Source organism: Malaclemys terrapin, chromosome 2, assembly GCF_027887155.1.
Source record: "Malaclemys terrapin pileata isolate rMalTer1 chromosome 2, rMalTer1.hap1, whole genome shotgun sequence".
NCBI classification, from domain to species: Eukaryota; Metazoa; Chordata; order Testudines; family Emydidae; genus Malaclemys; species Malaclemys terrapin.
This window is the reverse complement of record NC_071506.1, coordinates 208,079,312-208,096,373: the sequence shown is the minus strand read 5'-3', so window position 1 is coordinate 208,096,373 and position 17,062 is coordinate 208,079,312. Positions and strand designations below refer to the sequence as shown.

Below are 17,062 nucleotides of genomic sequence, written 5' to 3'. Positions count from 1 at the left end.
ATTATAAAGCAATGGCCAAATTAGAGATGCTTGCAGGAACATTATATGTTATGATATTTTTAAAAGAGAAATAATAAGAATAGGCAGTTTGTGTGAATAAGGCCTGTGCTGGTGATAGGGTAGTTTTAAGTCCAAAGTTAGTGGCAAACTTTCCATTTGCTTCAACATGACTGGGATTTGCCCTTAAAGGTAGATTATATCCCAAGGAACAACAAACCAAGCCTTCCCCCAATAGGTTTAATAATAAACAGTAATAATAATACTTGGAGCTCATATAGTGTTTTTCATCCTTAGTTCTCACGGCACCTTGCAGAGGTGGGTGCACATTACTATCCCCATTTTATAGATGGGGAAACAGAGAGACAGAAAGGAAAAGCCACCCAAGTTCGTTTAGTATGAGAATGTCAGATCCAGGAAAAGAACACAGGTCTCCCAATTCCCATTCCAGAACTCTACCCACTAGACAATGCTGTTTCTCAAACTGCTAATTAGTGTCTTGACATAATTTGCCTTTTAATAAAGCAAGGCGTAATGATTGACCTGACAATGGTTTTGAAGTGTATAAAGAAATAGTATGAGTGAGAGACATCTTCTGTGCTTATCTATCTGGTACATAACAGTAATTAACATGATGGTGTGACATTTTGGGGACTACTTAGACCAGTAAGGGGTTCTGTGCCCATCTCCCCTGTAATCTTGGAGGCCTTTGTGCCATGCAGCTGTGGTTCAGATCCCTGAACAGCCTGACACGGACAGCCCTTCCAGTCCTGAGTCTCCCCTAATACATCCTCCCAGAGTGTCACAAAGGCACTTTTTCCCTTGATCTTCTGCAATTTGCCAATACCACTAGCTAAATCAATAGTAGAAAAAAAAAAAAAAGCGCTGACTTTAATGCTGTTAAGTAATCTTCAATTCTAAATAAGGTATAGGCATCCTTATGGGTGACCTGGTTCAACTTTTAATGAACCTACACAAAAGCACAGTCTCCCATGTTTTTTTCTGAACTAGCATAACTGGCACAGCCCAGTCAGAAATCACCTGACTTCTATATAATGTCATAGGTCTGGCCCCCATAATTCAGAGTCACAGCTGGTACTAATCCTTTCCCCCCGTTAAAACATTTTTGCAGCTATTGTAGTATTCCCTTCTTTACCTCAGCAAAGTAAAGCAATATATCCCTGTCAACCCATTTTTGTTTTACAAATTAAAATGGTTTCTATATTTGGGTGCAGCTTGATGGGAAGCGTCTCTTTTATTCTCACTTTCCCCATATTGATTATAAAAAGTTTTATAATTTCTTATATGTCTAAAAGTATTCTGCCAGACTTTCTTTTTTTGAATGGAGAGTTGCTCCTGATCCTTTAGTACCTGCAGCAGCTCCTCGTAACAATGTTGCAGTAGATTCATACCTATGAGTGTTGGTGGTAAGCATTCACTGTTGACATCACTAACAAAAATACCCCGATTGAGATATTTAATAGTCCTACTTCTAATTTCAGCTTCCATGTAGCCAAACAATTTCCTGGTACCAACTTCACCCTGTACTTAATAGTCAATAAACAATTTTGAGCCTAATATTTCATGAAATGTTGGCTCTAATGTGATAACTTGTGACCTGGTATCCAGCAAGGCCCACATTTCTCTCCCATTAATCTCAAACAAACAGGCAGGCATTTTCCTATAGTAGTAGCCTGCCCTCCAATGTTGTTCAGATCTATACTCTTGTCCCTCCAAGATCCGACCCCCAATCCACAACCTTCTGCTTAAAGCCACAGCATTAGTATTTTTAGTCATGTACCTCCTTTCTATATATCCCACCTTACTGCATCTCCTGCAAATAGGATTGCCATCATAATCAACTATTGGCTGTGTTATGAGCATCTCAACTCACTGTGGCCTGCATCTGTATTCTCTAGGTGCCAAGACCTCCTGCTTCAAATCCAGTCTCATCTCTTGAATTTCCCTCTATACCCCTCCTAAATGTTCTCCAAAAAAGTCTCTTCTGTCCCAGAATTACCATCCTCTGACTTTTGGCCAGCCTGCACCACACACTGACTAGCATTTTCAGATTGCAAGGCAACAGCATATTTGTAGCCGTACTGTGGCTATACCATAACTACCCTGACTTGTCCATTACCTCTCATAAGTTTTATAGCCTCTTCTTAAAGTCTAGGATGGAAGTTTCCAGATTCTGTCTTAACTATAATGTTAATTCCATACATAACATCATATAACCCCTCAATGAATTTGTCTGTCAGCATGTTATTAGTATCTTGGGCTTCGTGAGATTCTAACTTTTCTATTGCTTGTAAAACCTCCTGTAATCCTAATGTGTACTACCTTAGGCCTGGTCTACACGGGGGGGGGGGGGGGGGAATCGATCTATGTTATGCAATTTCAGTTACGTGAATAATGTACCTGAAGTTGACGTACTTAGATCGACTTACTGTGGTGTCTTCATCGCGGTGAGTTGACGGCTGCCGCTCCCCCGTCGACTCTGCCTGTACCTCTTGCCAAGCTGGAGTACAGAAGTCGATGGGAGAGTGCTCAGGGATCGATCGCTGCCCGCCGATCCGGCTGGTAGTGAAGACATACCCTTAGACTTTCTGTTGGAGTTTGTACCGTGGGGAAGAAACTCTATTTCCGTTCTGACAAGGTACGAGTGTCAAACATACAGCCTAATCTTCTGACTATTTGTTCTGTAGTCCCTTTTTCATTTTTCAGCCATGTAGTACTCACTTCTTTTTTAGCTGTACCCACTAATTGCCCAATCAGAATCTCTGTTTTCTCCATGCAGTCAAAACATTACTGTTGCACTGTTTTAAATTCTCCAAATGAAACATTACTCCCATAACTAGAAAATTTAGATAACCAAGGCACTCCAAAGAAATACAGCATGGTCAGTGGTGTTGGCACGAGTGGCTGTTGGGCCCCACCACCAGCTGTCCTTTCTCCTGAGTTATCCCCTGACCGACTTATGTTATTTTAAGATGTCGAGTGCCAGGAGTTAAACCAGCCCTCGGAGACAGCAGCAGGGAAAGCGCTGCTGCGTGTTCACACTGTCAGCTGCAAGCGCAGTAGCATGTCCACATTAGCAGCTCTTGCAACACCACAGAGTGCATTGTGGTAGCTATCCCAGTGTGCAAGCAGCTGCAGTGTGCTTTTCAAATGGCGGGGTGGAGTGTGACAGGGAGTGTGTTTTGTGTATGTGGGGGGAGAGACAGTGTGCTTTGGGGGGCAGAGAGTGTGTCAACATGCTGTCTTGTAAGTTCAGACAGTGGCAGGGGGAAACCCTGACACCAGCCTCCACCTCCCGCCTCTCTCTCACACACACGCACAAATGCCAGCCTCTGCAGCAGCAGCATTCCACAGTAATGGTTTGCTTTGTCCCCGAGCAGATAAGCATGCCGGCTGTCAGAAACAGAGCTTTGAAAGGGGATAGCCGCATGCCTGCAGCAGAGTTCAAAACAATGACCAGAGTGGCCACTTTACTTCAAGGGATTATGGGACGTTTCCGGAGGCCAATCACAACGCAGTAATGCAACATGTCATCCACACTGACACCCCGGCGTTTCAGCCAGGGCGCAGCAAGCTCTATGCTTTTTGTGGAGGTGGATTACCCAGGGCCGGCGCAACCCATTAGGCAACCTAGGCGGTCGCCTAGGGCACTACAATTTGGGGGGCGGCGACTGCGGCGGCATTTTGGGGTGGGACCTTCTGCCGCCTAAGGCGGCAGAAAAGCTGGCGGTGCTCCTGGGATTACCAGGGGCACTCCAGCCCTGGAGTCCAGGCATTCTAAGTGCATTGCCAGTGTGGACACCTCAGGAGTTAGGGTGTACAGGGCTGATTTAATGTGCTCTAACTTGCAAGTGTAGCCAAACTCTTAGATTCAATGATCCTATGGCTGTACCTCTGTTCATCAAGTTTATCCACAAGCAGGGTTTCTTCACCTAGTGGCTCTCACTTGGCCATTAGATGCCTTCGAATTGCATTCCTTTAATAGATGTTCAGTCATTCTCTCTGTTCATTTACTTTAGGTCCTTTGTGGTTGAGCTTCTCTTTTACTGTTTTGAGAATCTATTTTCATCTAACACAACTTTTTGATCAATTCCCTTTTTCACCAATTATATATATTTTTTTCAGTTCTTTTCCCTTGATAGTTTCTCTTCAGTACATCTGCAGATTTTATTTCCCCCTACTTCCCTTCTCTAATAGGATCTGCTAATATGCCCAGTTCTAATTTTTTCTGCTTCTCCTGACCTGAAAGCTTTCCTATTTTCCTTCTTTCCTTTTCACTCCCTTACTTTTATTCTCTTGTTCTTCTTTTATTTTATCACCTCATCTCCTACTCCAGCTCAAGTTTATCCACTAACTCAGCACCTAGATCCTTCTCCTTCCCTCCTTCTTTCTAACAGCTTTTTTCCAACTGCCTTTCCTTCCTAGTCATCTGATACCCTCCCAGGCTCAAGCTACTTTCACATTGGCTGTTCCCTTCCCAGGACAGCATTCCACACTGCTGCATCACAAGCTGCAGGCCCTAATTAGGATGACCATATTTCCCAAAGGGAAAACGGGACGCCACCTGGGGCTAACAGAGGTTCCCCCCAGCCTGCGCGGGGCTGGCCCGTGCCAGTCACCCGAGCTCCCCCACTTCCCTGCACAGGGCTGGTGTTGCTCGCCCAAGCTCTGCTTCCCCCGCTTCCCAAGCGGGGCTGGCGTTGCTGCTTGCTCAAGCACTGCCTACCCCCTGCGCAGGGCTGGCACTCCCTTGCACATTCCTTCAAACCCTGCTTTTTTTCCCACAAAAGTGGGCATTTGCCCCATTTTCTCTTGCCAACTTGCCACTTTTGCCAATAAAGTCGGGACGGCCAGGACAGGGCTTAAAAAAGGGACTGTCACGGTCAAAATGGAATGTATGGTCACCCTAACCCTCATAGTACCTCTAACTTAAAACTACAGCAAGTGCTGATGCTGGGGCCAGGGTTACTACACTATCATTTACAAAATGCAAGTTTGAATGCATACGCTTACTACATTTTTCTGTGCAGATATGAAAATGAACAGCCATTCAGAAAGGCAGTGGAAGATGAAATTAATTCCCTATATAAAGTGATTGATGATGCTAATTTAACTAAAATGGATCTGGAGCGTCAGATAGAAAGCATGAAAGAAGAATTAGGTCTGCTGTCAAAGAATCATGAAGAAGTAAGTCAAGACTGGGTGCAATGCATAGGTAGTATGTGTCTGTTTAAGTCAGGTCAATATGACACTATCTTAACCAGAAGTGAAAAAGCTAATTCTGTCAAGTATAAATGATAATTATCTATCTGCAAATTGTTCCTATTTCTCTCTCTCTTTTGTTAGCTTACAGACCTCTCACCTTTCTAGTCCTAATTAAAGTTATCCACATACAACTTGCCACATTTTTGACATCTGATAAATATAACATGGGGAGAGGGATAGCTCACTGGTTTGAGCATTGGCCTGCTAAACCCAGGGTTGTGAGTTCAGTCATTGAGAGGGCCATTTAGGGATTTGGGGATTTAGTTGGGGGTTGGTCCTGCTTTGAGCAGGGGGTTGGACTAGGTGACCTCCTGAGGTCCCTTCCAACCCTGATATTCTATGATTCTATGATAGCTGAGCTATATTCATTCCATGTGACACTGAACACGACAAACACACAAGATGATTTATGAGGCTGGACCTTCATTAGGTGTAAATCCCTTGTGCTCTGAGGCCTGATTCTCCTCTCACTCGCACCAAAGTAAATTCCACTGAGAGAAGAATCTGACCCCATGGAATCTTTAAACCATCAAACTTCTGAAATAACATACTTAAATTACTTTACATTAAATGTGCCATACTTAGCAAGCCACTCCATTCCCAAGACTTTTAATTTCGCCTTCTGTTCTGAGCAACAAATCATTGAAAGAAGTCAAAATGACATGAGAAAATAGACTACCCACAGGCCCAATTTTGCAATCCTTATTCATTGACGTAAGCAGGAATTGCATTAGTGAAGATTAGTCATACTAGTAAAGGCTTCAGCATCTAACCCCAAGTAAGCACCCTCAATATAAGGTGGCTAGAAAGCTGGCTAGATCGTCGGGCTCAACGGGTAGTGATCAATGGCTCCATGTCTAGTTGGCAGCCGGTTTCAAGTGGAGTGCCCCAGGGGTCGGTCCTGGGGCCGGTTTTGTTCAATATCTTCATTAATGATCTGGAGGATGGTGTGGACTGCACTCTCAGCAAGTTTGCAGATGACACTAAACTGGGAGGAGTGGTAGATACGCTGGAGGGTAGGGACAGGATACAGAGGGACCTAGACAAATTAGAGGATTGGGCCAAAAGCAACCTGATGAGGTTCAACAAGGACATGTGCAGAGTCCTGCACTTAGGACGGAAGAATCCCATGCACTGTTACAGACTAGGGACCGAATGGCTAGGAAGCAGTTCTGCAGAAAAGGACCTAGGGGTTACAGTGGATGAGAAGCTGGATATGAGGCAACAGTGTGCCCTTGTTGCCAAGAAGGCTAACAGCATTTTGGGCTGTATAAGTAGGGGCACTGCCAGCGGATCGAGGGACGTGATCATTCCCCTCTATTTGGCATTGGTGAGGCCTCATCTGGAGTACTGTGTCCAGTTTTGGGCCCCACACTACAAGAAGGATGTGGAAAAATTGGAAAGAGTCCAGCGGAGGGCAACAAAAATAATTAGGGGGCTGGAGCACATGACTTATGAGGAGAGGCTGAGGGGAACTGGGATTGTTTAGTCTGCAGAAGAGAGAATGAGGGGGGATTTGATAACTACTTTCAACTACCTGAAAGGGGGTTCCAAAGAGGATGGATCTAGACTGTTCTCAGTGGTACCTGATGACAGAACAAGGAGTAATGGCCTCAAGTTGCAGTTGGGGAGGTTTAGGTTGGATATTAGGAAAAACTTTTTCACTAGGAGGATGGCGAAGCACTGGAATGGGTTACCTAGGGAGGTGGTGGAATCTCCTTCCTTAGAGTTTTTTAAGGTCAGGCGTGACAAAGCCCTGGCTAGGATGATTTAGTTGGGAATTGGTCCTGCTTTGAGCAGGGGGTTGGACTAGATGACCTCCTGAGGTCCCTTCCAACCCTGATATTCTATGATTCTATGAATGACAGAAGACAAATTGCAGAGTTACCTCAAGGCCCATTTAAGGGCAATGCACAGTTGTGCTGCCCAGGGAACAGAACAGGGAGCAAACTGTGACTCAAGAGAGTCAGAATTCAGTACTTGCATTCTCCTTGTTCCACTGGGTAAGTAAGCTGGACCAGCCCTATACCTAATTGTAGATTGCTTCCCCATCCACACTGGCACAACTGTGCCAAACCAAGGCTCCACCCACTCCGTCTCTGTCTGCCTCCTCCCCATCTAGGTGTGGTGGGAAGGGAAGGGAGTAGGGCTGTCAAGCAATTAAAAAAAATTAATCATGATTAATCGCAGTTAAACAATAGAATACCATTTATTTAAATATTTGTGGAGGTTTTCTACATTTTCAAATATATTGATTTCAATTACAACACAGAATACAAAGTGTACAGTGCTCACTTTATAATTATTACAAATATTTGCACTGTAAAAAGAAATATTTTCAATTAATCTACAAGTACCGTAGTGCAATCTCTTTATCATGAAAGTTGAACTTACAAATGTAGAATTATGTACAAAAAATAACTGCACTCAAAAACAAAACAAAGTAAAACTTAAAGCCTCCAAGTCCACTCAGTCCTACTTCTTGTTCAGCCAGTCGCTGAGAAAAACAAGTTTGTTTACATTTACTGGGAGATAATGCTGCCAGCTTCTTATTTACAATGTCATCTGAAAGTGAGAACAGGCATTTGCATGGCACTTTTGTAGCCGGCATTGCAAGATATTTACGTGCCAGATATGCTGAACATTCGTATGCCCCTTCATGCTATGGCCACCATTCCAGAGGACATGCTTCCATGCTGATGACGCTCATTAAAAAAATAATGTGTTAATTAAATTAGTGACTGAACTCCTTGGGGGAGAACTGTATGTCTCCTGCTCTGTTTTACCTGCATTCTGCCATATACTTCATGTTATACTTCATGTCTCAGATGATGACCCAGCATGTTGCTCGTTTTAAGAACACTTTCACTGCAGATTTGACAAAAAGCAAAGAAGATACCAATGTGAGATTTCTAAAGATAGCTATAGCACTTGACCCAAGGTTTAAGAATCTGAAGTGCCTTCCAAAATCTGAGAGGATGAGGTGTGGAGCATGCTTTCAGAAGTCTTAAAAGAGCAACACTCTGATGCGGAAATTACAGAACCTGAATGACCAAAAAAGAAAATCAACCTTTTGCTGGTGGCATCTGACTCAGATAATGAAAATGAACATGTGTCAGTCCGAACTGCTTTGGATCGTTATTGAGCAGAACCCATCATTAGCATGGACGCATGTCCTCTGGATTGGTGGTTGAAGCGTGAAGGGACATAGGAATCTGTAGCACATCTGGCATGTAAATATCTTGCAATGCCGGCTATAAAAGTGCCATGCGAACGCCTGTTCTCACTTTCAGGTGACATTGTAAACAAGAAGCGGGCAGCATTATCTCCCAGTAAATGTAAACAAACTTGTTTGTCTGAGCAATTGGCTGAACAAGAAGTAGGACTGAGTTTACTTGTAGGCTCTAAAGTTTTACTTTGTTTTGTTTTTGAGTGCAGTTAGTTAACAAAAAAAAATCTTCCTTTGTAAGTTGCACTTTCACAGTAAAGAGATTGCACTACAGTACTTGTATGAGGTGAATTGAAAAATACTATTTCTTTTATCTTTTTACACTGCAAATATTTGAAATAAAAATACTACAAAGTGAGCACTGTACACTTTGTACTTTGTGTTGTAATTGAAATCAATATATTTGAAAATGCAAAAAAAAAATCATACATTTCAATTATTTAATACAATTATAATATTTAATATGTAATACAATTCTATTGTTTAACAGTGCAATTAAAACGGCGATTAATCGCAATTCATTTTCTAAATCACGATTAATTTTTTTGAGTTAACCGTGTGAGTTAACTGCGATTAATCAACAGCCCTAGGAGGGAGTAGTGGCTCTGCAGCAACTGTTCTCCTTCTGTACCCAGAATGGCAATGTGGGTAGCTCATTCAGAGGAGTAAGGTTGTGACATATGCTCCATTATTTACCAGTGCAGGCACATAAGACAGGTCACAATAGAACCCAGAATAAGTACTTGATCTTCACATGGAAATGCCATCACAGGAAACTGTTGAACAGAATGATTATCTCAAAGGGGCACATTTTTAAAGGGCCCTCAACTCAGCCTCCATTTTTGCATGTACATTTTTACATACCCTCACCCACATTTATTCTCAGCACTGTCATCACTTGTAGGTGATATTGTTTACAGACCAATTATCAGACCCCTTTACGCTGTTCTAGGAGTCTATGGAAATGGTATATGTAAATAGGGTGGTGTAAAAGGGACTATAATTCAGGCCTACATGTGCAAACTTCATTTGTTTTTGTGCCCATACACATGACAGTGCTCAAAACTATTTGTACAAGCATTTGTAAAAGAATTGGCCTGAATTTGGCCTGCAGAAAATAAATGTTAAATAATGGGCCTGTTACCAGCCATCTAAATAGTTTTTCTCAAGCAGTGATGAACAAACACTTTTCCAGGAAGTTTTATTCCTTCTATATCCCAGCCTTACATCCAAGCAGCATGCAGATCCTCTGAGCTGAGACAGCATATTTATACATACATACACACCCATGCTTATACAGAGACAGATTTCAGTTGGGGGCTGTGCTATACTCTTGGGAAGGATCCTAAAGGTGCCTGTAACACACCAGACATAGGAAATCATATGAAAGAATTGATTAGTTGGAATATCCCCTCCAGAGAACAGGCTAGACAACGGGCCTCTAGACAATGGGCCTGCTTCTCCACTGCCTTGCACCTTATACAGTCATTTACTCCTGTGCACACTACCAAAACAGAATGACAGTGTTTTACACTCACACTGCATTCACTTTGCAAACGTGTAAATGACCACAAAAGGTGCAAGGTAATGGAGAATAGATCTTTTAAGAAGCTTGCAGTAGCCCCAACAAGAGCTAAAGTTTAAATAATGGCTTTGTGGATGTGTTTGCATCACACCGAGACAACTAAATTGCACCATAAGTGCTCCTTAGTATCCCCTAAAACTGGAACTGACCGCTGACCCTTTTTCTTATATGTATGTTTTTTTCAGGATGTGAAGATGTTATACAATCAGCTTGCTGGATCACAGCTGGAAGAACTGGAAGCTCCAATTGGAACTGGCCTGGATGACATACTGGAAAAAATCAGAATTCACTGGGAGAAGGATATAGAGAAAAATCGTGTTGAGACAGGTGCCTTGCTTCATACCAAGGTAGGCACCTACAGTGTCCTTCATACCAAGGTAGGCACCTACGGTGTTCTCTGCAGCTGTCTCCAACACCAAGGAAAAACATATATTTTTTCTAGTCCCCTGGGGTAATCATTAAAATATTTTTTCTTGAAACAAAGAATGATAACAGTCTAAGGAACCTTGATCCAGCTTCATCCCAAGAAGTGTTCATGCAAATCCACTGACCTCACTGGGGTGGCACAGATGTAACTCAGAGTAGAAATTCAGCCTATTTATATCAATTTTAAAACATCAATGCTTTCATTGCAAAATAAGGGAGTCTGTACACATTTTTGCTTTCCTATCATTTCCAACGAGACGCTAAAGCAGAAAATTAGTTCTCTACGGCAGTATTTTTCAGACTGGGGTCCGCAACCCCCTGGAGTCCTTCCGCAGGCCCAGCTGTTTCCCAGCATGCAGGAGGCACTGGGAGGGAGGGGGAGGAGCAGAGACAGGGTAGAATCATGTCTGGGGCCGCTGGCCCTGCTGATCAGCTAGGGTTGCCAACCCTCCCAATTTCGCTGGGAGTTTCCTGGAATCAGGTTCTATCTCCCAGAGGCTATTGAAGCCAAACTGGGAGATTTTAGGTGCTAAAAGTCTGGCGGTGCAGCAAAGCTAAGGCAGGCTCCCTGCCTACCCTGGCTCTACGCCACTCCGGGAAGCAGCCAGCACATCCCTGCGGCCCCTGGGAGGGGAGGGGAGTGGGCAGGGGGTCTCCGTGCGCTACCCCCGCCCCGAACGCTGATTCCACAGCTCCCATTGGCTGGGAACTTCGGCCAATGGGAGTGGCAGGGGCAGCGCCTGTCTGCAGGGGAAGCACCTGTGGGCAGGGGCAGTATGCAGCGACCCCCTGCTCTCCCCCTACTGCCTGCCACTTAGTGGGATTTTCAAATGTGCCATAGATGCCCAAACATCTTAAAATTTTGTCTCAATGTACAGCTGAAGTCTTCTTTGACTTGTCTACATGATGCTCAAATTCCTATCTGAGCTGATAGTTAATTTAGATCCTAAAACGGTATACAAGCTTTTTAACTATTTCCCTCCAAATGCACTACTTTGCCATTTATCAACATTGAACATCATTTACCACTGTGTTGCTCATTCATCTAGCTTGGTTAGGTCCCCCTGAAGTTCCTCACTAAACTAAATAACTTTGTGTCACCTGCCAAACTGGCCATCTCACTCACATACACACCCCTCAAGATTATTAACAACATGGGACCTTGTACAGAACTTTGAGGCACTCTGCTGTTAGACTTTTGTTATGATGATAACTGACCATTTAATGCTACTTTTGTTTCCTATTAGCTAGTTTACCTGTCACCTCATGACTACTTAGTTTCTTTAATAGCCTCCTATGAGACACCTTGTGAAAGACCTTTTGAAAGTCTACAAAAATCACGATTCCTTTATCCACTACTTTATTGACATGTTCAAATAATTCTTTATTGACATGTTCAAAGATATTAGTGAGACATGATTTCCTTTTGCAGAAACCATGCTGATTAGACTATCAGATCTATCATTGTCTTCCAGATGTTTCAATCTATTTTAATCATTTCAGTTATTTTAATTCTATGAAAACAAATTAACTCAGCTTCCAGACTCCTGAACAGTGCACAATGCAGAGCAATAGCACAGACTGTCCTAAAATCAAACAGTTCTCTAGGAACTTCAAAAATAAAGCACCATACACTTAGAAGGAAATCCTGCCCTGGCCCTCCCTCACCCAAATGCCTCCAAGGCACAAGGAATTTGGTGTACACTCTCCCCTCGGTACAACTGCACAAGTGCAGGAAGAATAAAAGCAGAAGGACACAAAAATAATTAGATCAGGTTTAGGGTCAGATTATGAGTGGCCTTTGTGCTGATGCCCAGTTGCGAGAACACAAGGATGCTTCCCTCCTCCGTGCACCTCATAAAAGGGATAAGGATATTTGCAGTCCCTGTAGAAGCATAGGGATGGCTCTCTCTGTGCATCCCGGGAAGTGCAAACTATTCCACAGGGGACACACCAGGAGTTCATCAGGTAGTTCAGGAGGAGATTGTATCTCTTGGAGGTACAATCCCTCCCTAAAATGCCTCTGGGCAATGTGACTCTGCACCATCTGCTACTCATTACTATGTCTAATAGGCACAATCTAGTCAGAGCAGAATTCACCCCTTTACAATGCAGCACAATGCATTACTTAAGTCCTACTTAAGCCCTATTTTGAGGGCTTAATTGGGACTTAAATGGTGCATGTGTCTTTGCTAACCTTCTGCACATGGAAGAATTTCACCCGTATGGACTAAGATAGGTTTTTAAATTTCGTTACAATGGAGATAATCTGAGTCAAATCAAATAAGTTGAGCTATACAACTGCCCACACCCTGCTATTGGTGTATCTGTATTTATGCATTCACAATATTAGCATATGAAATTCCAGATCCATTTGATTGTTATATTACCTTCGTGGTAAAAGATTACGTGGTCAGAAAATAGGCCACAAAGTGGGATAGGGCTAGGCTGAGCATTCGGTGTGAACCCAAAGTACCCTACATAAACTAGTATTAAAAGTGACCTGAAAGGGAGGGGGAAATAGGGCCTGAGTTCTTATTTTGGTTTTGAGATGTGAAAAAGGGGGATTGAATGTTTGTTTTTCCTCAAAGAGAGTTTTTTCCTACTTGTTTTTTCTGAGAAATATCAGGAAAATCAAGTCTGATGTTTGCTCAATGTAGACTTGGAGCTCTTTTGACCCTTGACCTTTCCCATCCTAACAAGAGCTCTGTGTGGCTCGAAAGCTTGTGTCTTTCACCAACAAAAGTTGGTCCAATAAAAGATATTACTTTAGCCATCTTGTCTCTCCCTTACTAAAAGAGGCAGTCATGTTTAATCTTTCATAAAAAGTATTTTCCTTTGCCTATTTCTAGGGAGTTTGAGTTAAACAGGTGTTAAAACACAAAATATAAAGTATGAAATAATAATTTCCCCTCTTCATTAATCAGGTTTTACTTCATTGGTCTTGATGTCATAATCCTATTAATTCTTCAGTCTTCCATGAATCCTACAATCTTCCATAAAAACAAACAAACAAACAAAAAATGGAGTAGAAGAGATGTGGATTTCTAATATAAAATGAAATGGGGAAAAAAAACCTCCAAACTTTCACTATAATACATCATATAGAGGAAAAAGTGCAGAACCCCATTTTTCTCTTTGCAGGTCACTTTTAATGTATTTGTATGAACACTAAGCAGCATGCTGATGGGAATATATGTATGTATTCTTGGATACATATATATATAGACCAATTTTACAATACGTATACAGAAAAAGTGGTGGTTACGCTCTTAAAAGTATCCAAAATTGTTAAAGGAACTGAAAATAGAAATGACAAATTTAAAATCAGAGTAGCCACAAATTGCAAAAGACTACTTTCATTATGGGATGGGAGGAATATAAATTATTATTATTAAAGCATTTTGTGACTGACAACTATTACCTGTTGTCAGCAAACCACAGAAACAGCACCTGCTGTACAAACCCAAGAGGATGAACTGGTGGAATCCCTGAGAGCAGAGTTCCATGAAACAGCCTGCAAAATACAGAGTCTACAAGCAGAGACTGAATCTTTAAGAACTTTGGTAAGTAGCTATCGATTTAGAACTGGTGTATACTCACTGGACTATACTCAATAAAATTCAGTATGCTTTTCTAGGGCATATTCTCATCTTGATGTGCCTGGTGAGAATAAGTCCCTATATGCCCGCACTCTCATTGATTAAACTGGTGGTGTGGGTGCCCAGCACTTATGAAAATCAGGCTCTGAAATTTTATCCCTCAACACTTTAATTCATTAACATTTGTAAACCTCACTGAGATTACTGGGTACATAGTGTTATAGAGCACAAAGTATATTAAGCAAACTTTAGTGCCTTTTAACCAGATAGACCAACGGTTTGCAAACTTTTTGAGCTGAGCACCCCCTTTGAGTTACAATTTTTGTTGCACCCTTACAACTCAGACAAAAATAGATACATAAAGTATGCTTGATAGACTATTCATAAACCTAACAGAGGCCGTAACACAACTTTAAGTAAATTACCTACACCTGTAAGTTTCAAATACACAGATACTTAGCAATGGCACAGCCAAGGCTTCCTCAGCAGCAGGCTGCTTCTACCTTGCAGCCAGACAGTGCCACTAGGGCAAGGCCAATACCTGCCCCTCTGCCCCTCCCCTCTTGGGTTTTTAGGGTGGGGGAAAGCACCTGGGAAGGTCTCTGGAGGGGGAGCCAGCGCTGAACATGGAGGCTGCCAAGAGCAGAAATCTGCACAGTTGCAGCGGATGCTGAACCTGACCCACAGGCTGGGTGGCCCACTGAGGTGGGTCGCAGGGGAGGTAATGCTCCCTCTCCGCCCCCCTTCCCCATGGGGGCTGGACCAGGCCCTGCTATTGGGGCTGGCACAAGCCACCTGGAGTCACCACTCGCCCTCCCCCAAGTTCCTCCATGCTCCTATGGGGGGGGGGCAAACCCCACAGTTTGAAAAACTCTGAGATAGCCTTGGACAAAGCAGTTTATCAGTCCACATTGCCACAATGCACAGATAGAATACAAATATCTAATGAACAGAATGCCCAGTATACTGGGGTCTCCATTTCAGCAAATTCAAATGCAAAGGATTAGGGCAGTTTCAAATTTCCCACACATACCATTCACTGCAGCCTAACTGAAACGCTACTACAAAGATTATCAGAAATCATGACTCTGTTCTGAGTGTTATAATTACTGTTTCATGTAGAAAAGGGGTCTGGAGAACTCCTTGTATGATGCTAAGCACTGGCATGACATTGAACTTCAGAACCTAGGCTCTGTCATTACCAAGCTAGAGGCAGAGGTGCGAGAAATCAGAGCAGAAACTGAGCAGCAGCAGAGGGATCGTGAAACTCTGCTGTCCAACAAAATACAGCTGGAGAAGGATATCGCTGCATATCACTGTCTTCTGGATGCAGAAGAAAGAAGGTATTTCTTTTTAAAATGGAGAGTATGTCATGAACACAGAACTTGTGAATAACATGAATAATAACAATGTGCACTGCGGGATATGCGCTGAGATCCCCAGAGACAACAGAACTGGAATGGTCCACTGAGCAGTGGCTAGATTTGAAGAACCTGTACAGGGGGATGTACACCTCAAGTCCAACTCTGCATAGGTTCCTAGTTCTTTGCATTAGATGCCAGTAGTGTGAGAGCAGGGCAGGGGAGGAGTAGACCAGGGCCAGTGGATCAAGGAGCCTTCATTTCCCAAAGCACTGAGACATAAGAGATAAAGAAGCTATTACAGCCTCAAAGTTACATTAACCGATGTAAAGCAGCTGTGCTGCTGCTTCATATGTTGGGAACATGATTCCCTTCCTTAGACACCCCTCCCTCCCAGTATAAAGACCAGCCACTCAGGCTGGGCTCTTGGGGAAGGCCTCATCCTCCTACAGAACAGAAAATATGATTTAGGCCATGATCCAGTAAAATACTTGAACACATTTACTTTTAAGCACATGTAGTCCCATTGAAGTCAATAGGATTATTCACATGCTTAAAAGACAGCACCTGCTTACATACTTTGCTAGACAGTGGCATAGCTACAGTGGTGCAGTCACTCCAGGTCCCACAAACCTATGGGGGCCCAAACAGATAGAGTAGTGCTACAGCACTTTATTTGGTACACAGAGTCTCAACACTACTCACTCAAATTTGGCCCGGTCAGAGAGGCAGCCAGGCCAAATTTGCGTGGCATTGCAACAAGGCATGCGGGGTTGCAGTGCTGTTCAGGTTTGGCCCAGTTGCCCTCTGTCATGACAGGGGACAGCCGGGCCATGTTTAATGGCCTTGCAACTTGGTACATGGGGGTCGCACGAAGTACCACTCAGATCTGATCCAGCCACAACTCCATCATGACAGAGGGGCAGTTGGAGCAAACCACATCAGCACTGCAACTCCCATGTGCACTCTCACAATGCCACCCATCACTCAAATTTGGCCTGTGTGGTGTGTGTGGGTTGGGTGATAGGAATGAGCAGAACCACTGGGACTGGGAGGAGCCACCGTAGCCCAGGAGAGGAACAGAGCACAGAGCCACGGCAGTGCCAATGAGTGTCCCAGGGGGAGTGGGTGACAGAGTGAGGTGTTGGTGGGCTATGGGGTGAGGTGGGGAGTGTTGGGGGGGGCACCAGGATGAGGGGTTGGGGACAAGTGGAGGATGGTGGGATGAACTGTAGGGGAATTGGGGGATGTTGGAGAGTGGGGGGTATGTTGGGGGTTGTGGCCCAGAGTCTGGAAGGGGCCCCCTAACCTTGTCTTGCACCAGGGTGATCTGGGCCTTAGTGATTAATGTTTAGACTATGTTCTAGTATTTATCAAGGGAAACATTTGTTTCTTCTAGTTGATTGTTTCTTGCTTTACCATCAAATATACCACATTTTCCATCACAGAAGAAAATACTGAATCTACATCTGGTTCTGACTACATGGATTATATTCTGCTCTCAACTGGGGAGTAACTGAGCACCCCTGCAATTCAGCAAAAGCACTTAAGCACACGCTTATAACTAAGCGTGTGC

General features: G+C 43.4%; 1 protein-coding gene across 1 annotated transcript in view; it reads left to right on the top strand.

Annotated features, from left to right (window-relative positions):
* Positions 1-17,062, top strand: part of BFSP2 (beaded filament structural protein 2) — a 35,782-nt gene that overhangs the window by 16,964 nt on the left and 1,756 nt on the right. The window contains exons 3-6 of the mRNA XM_054020359.1: positions 5,049-5,205; positions 10,283-10,444; positions 13,958-14,089; positions 15,248-15,468. Coding sequence (XP_053876334.1) covers positions 5,049-5,205; positions 10,283-10,444; positions 13,958-14,089; positions 15,248-15,468 — 672 coding nt within the window. The remainder of the gene's footprint in view (positions 1-5,048; positions 5,206-10,282; positions 10,445-13,957; positions 14,090-15,247; positions 15,469-17,062) is intronic.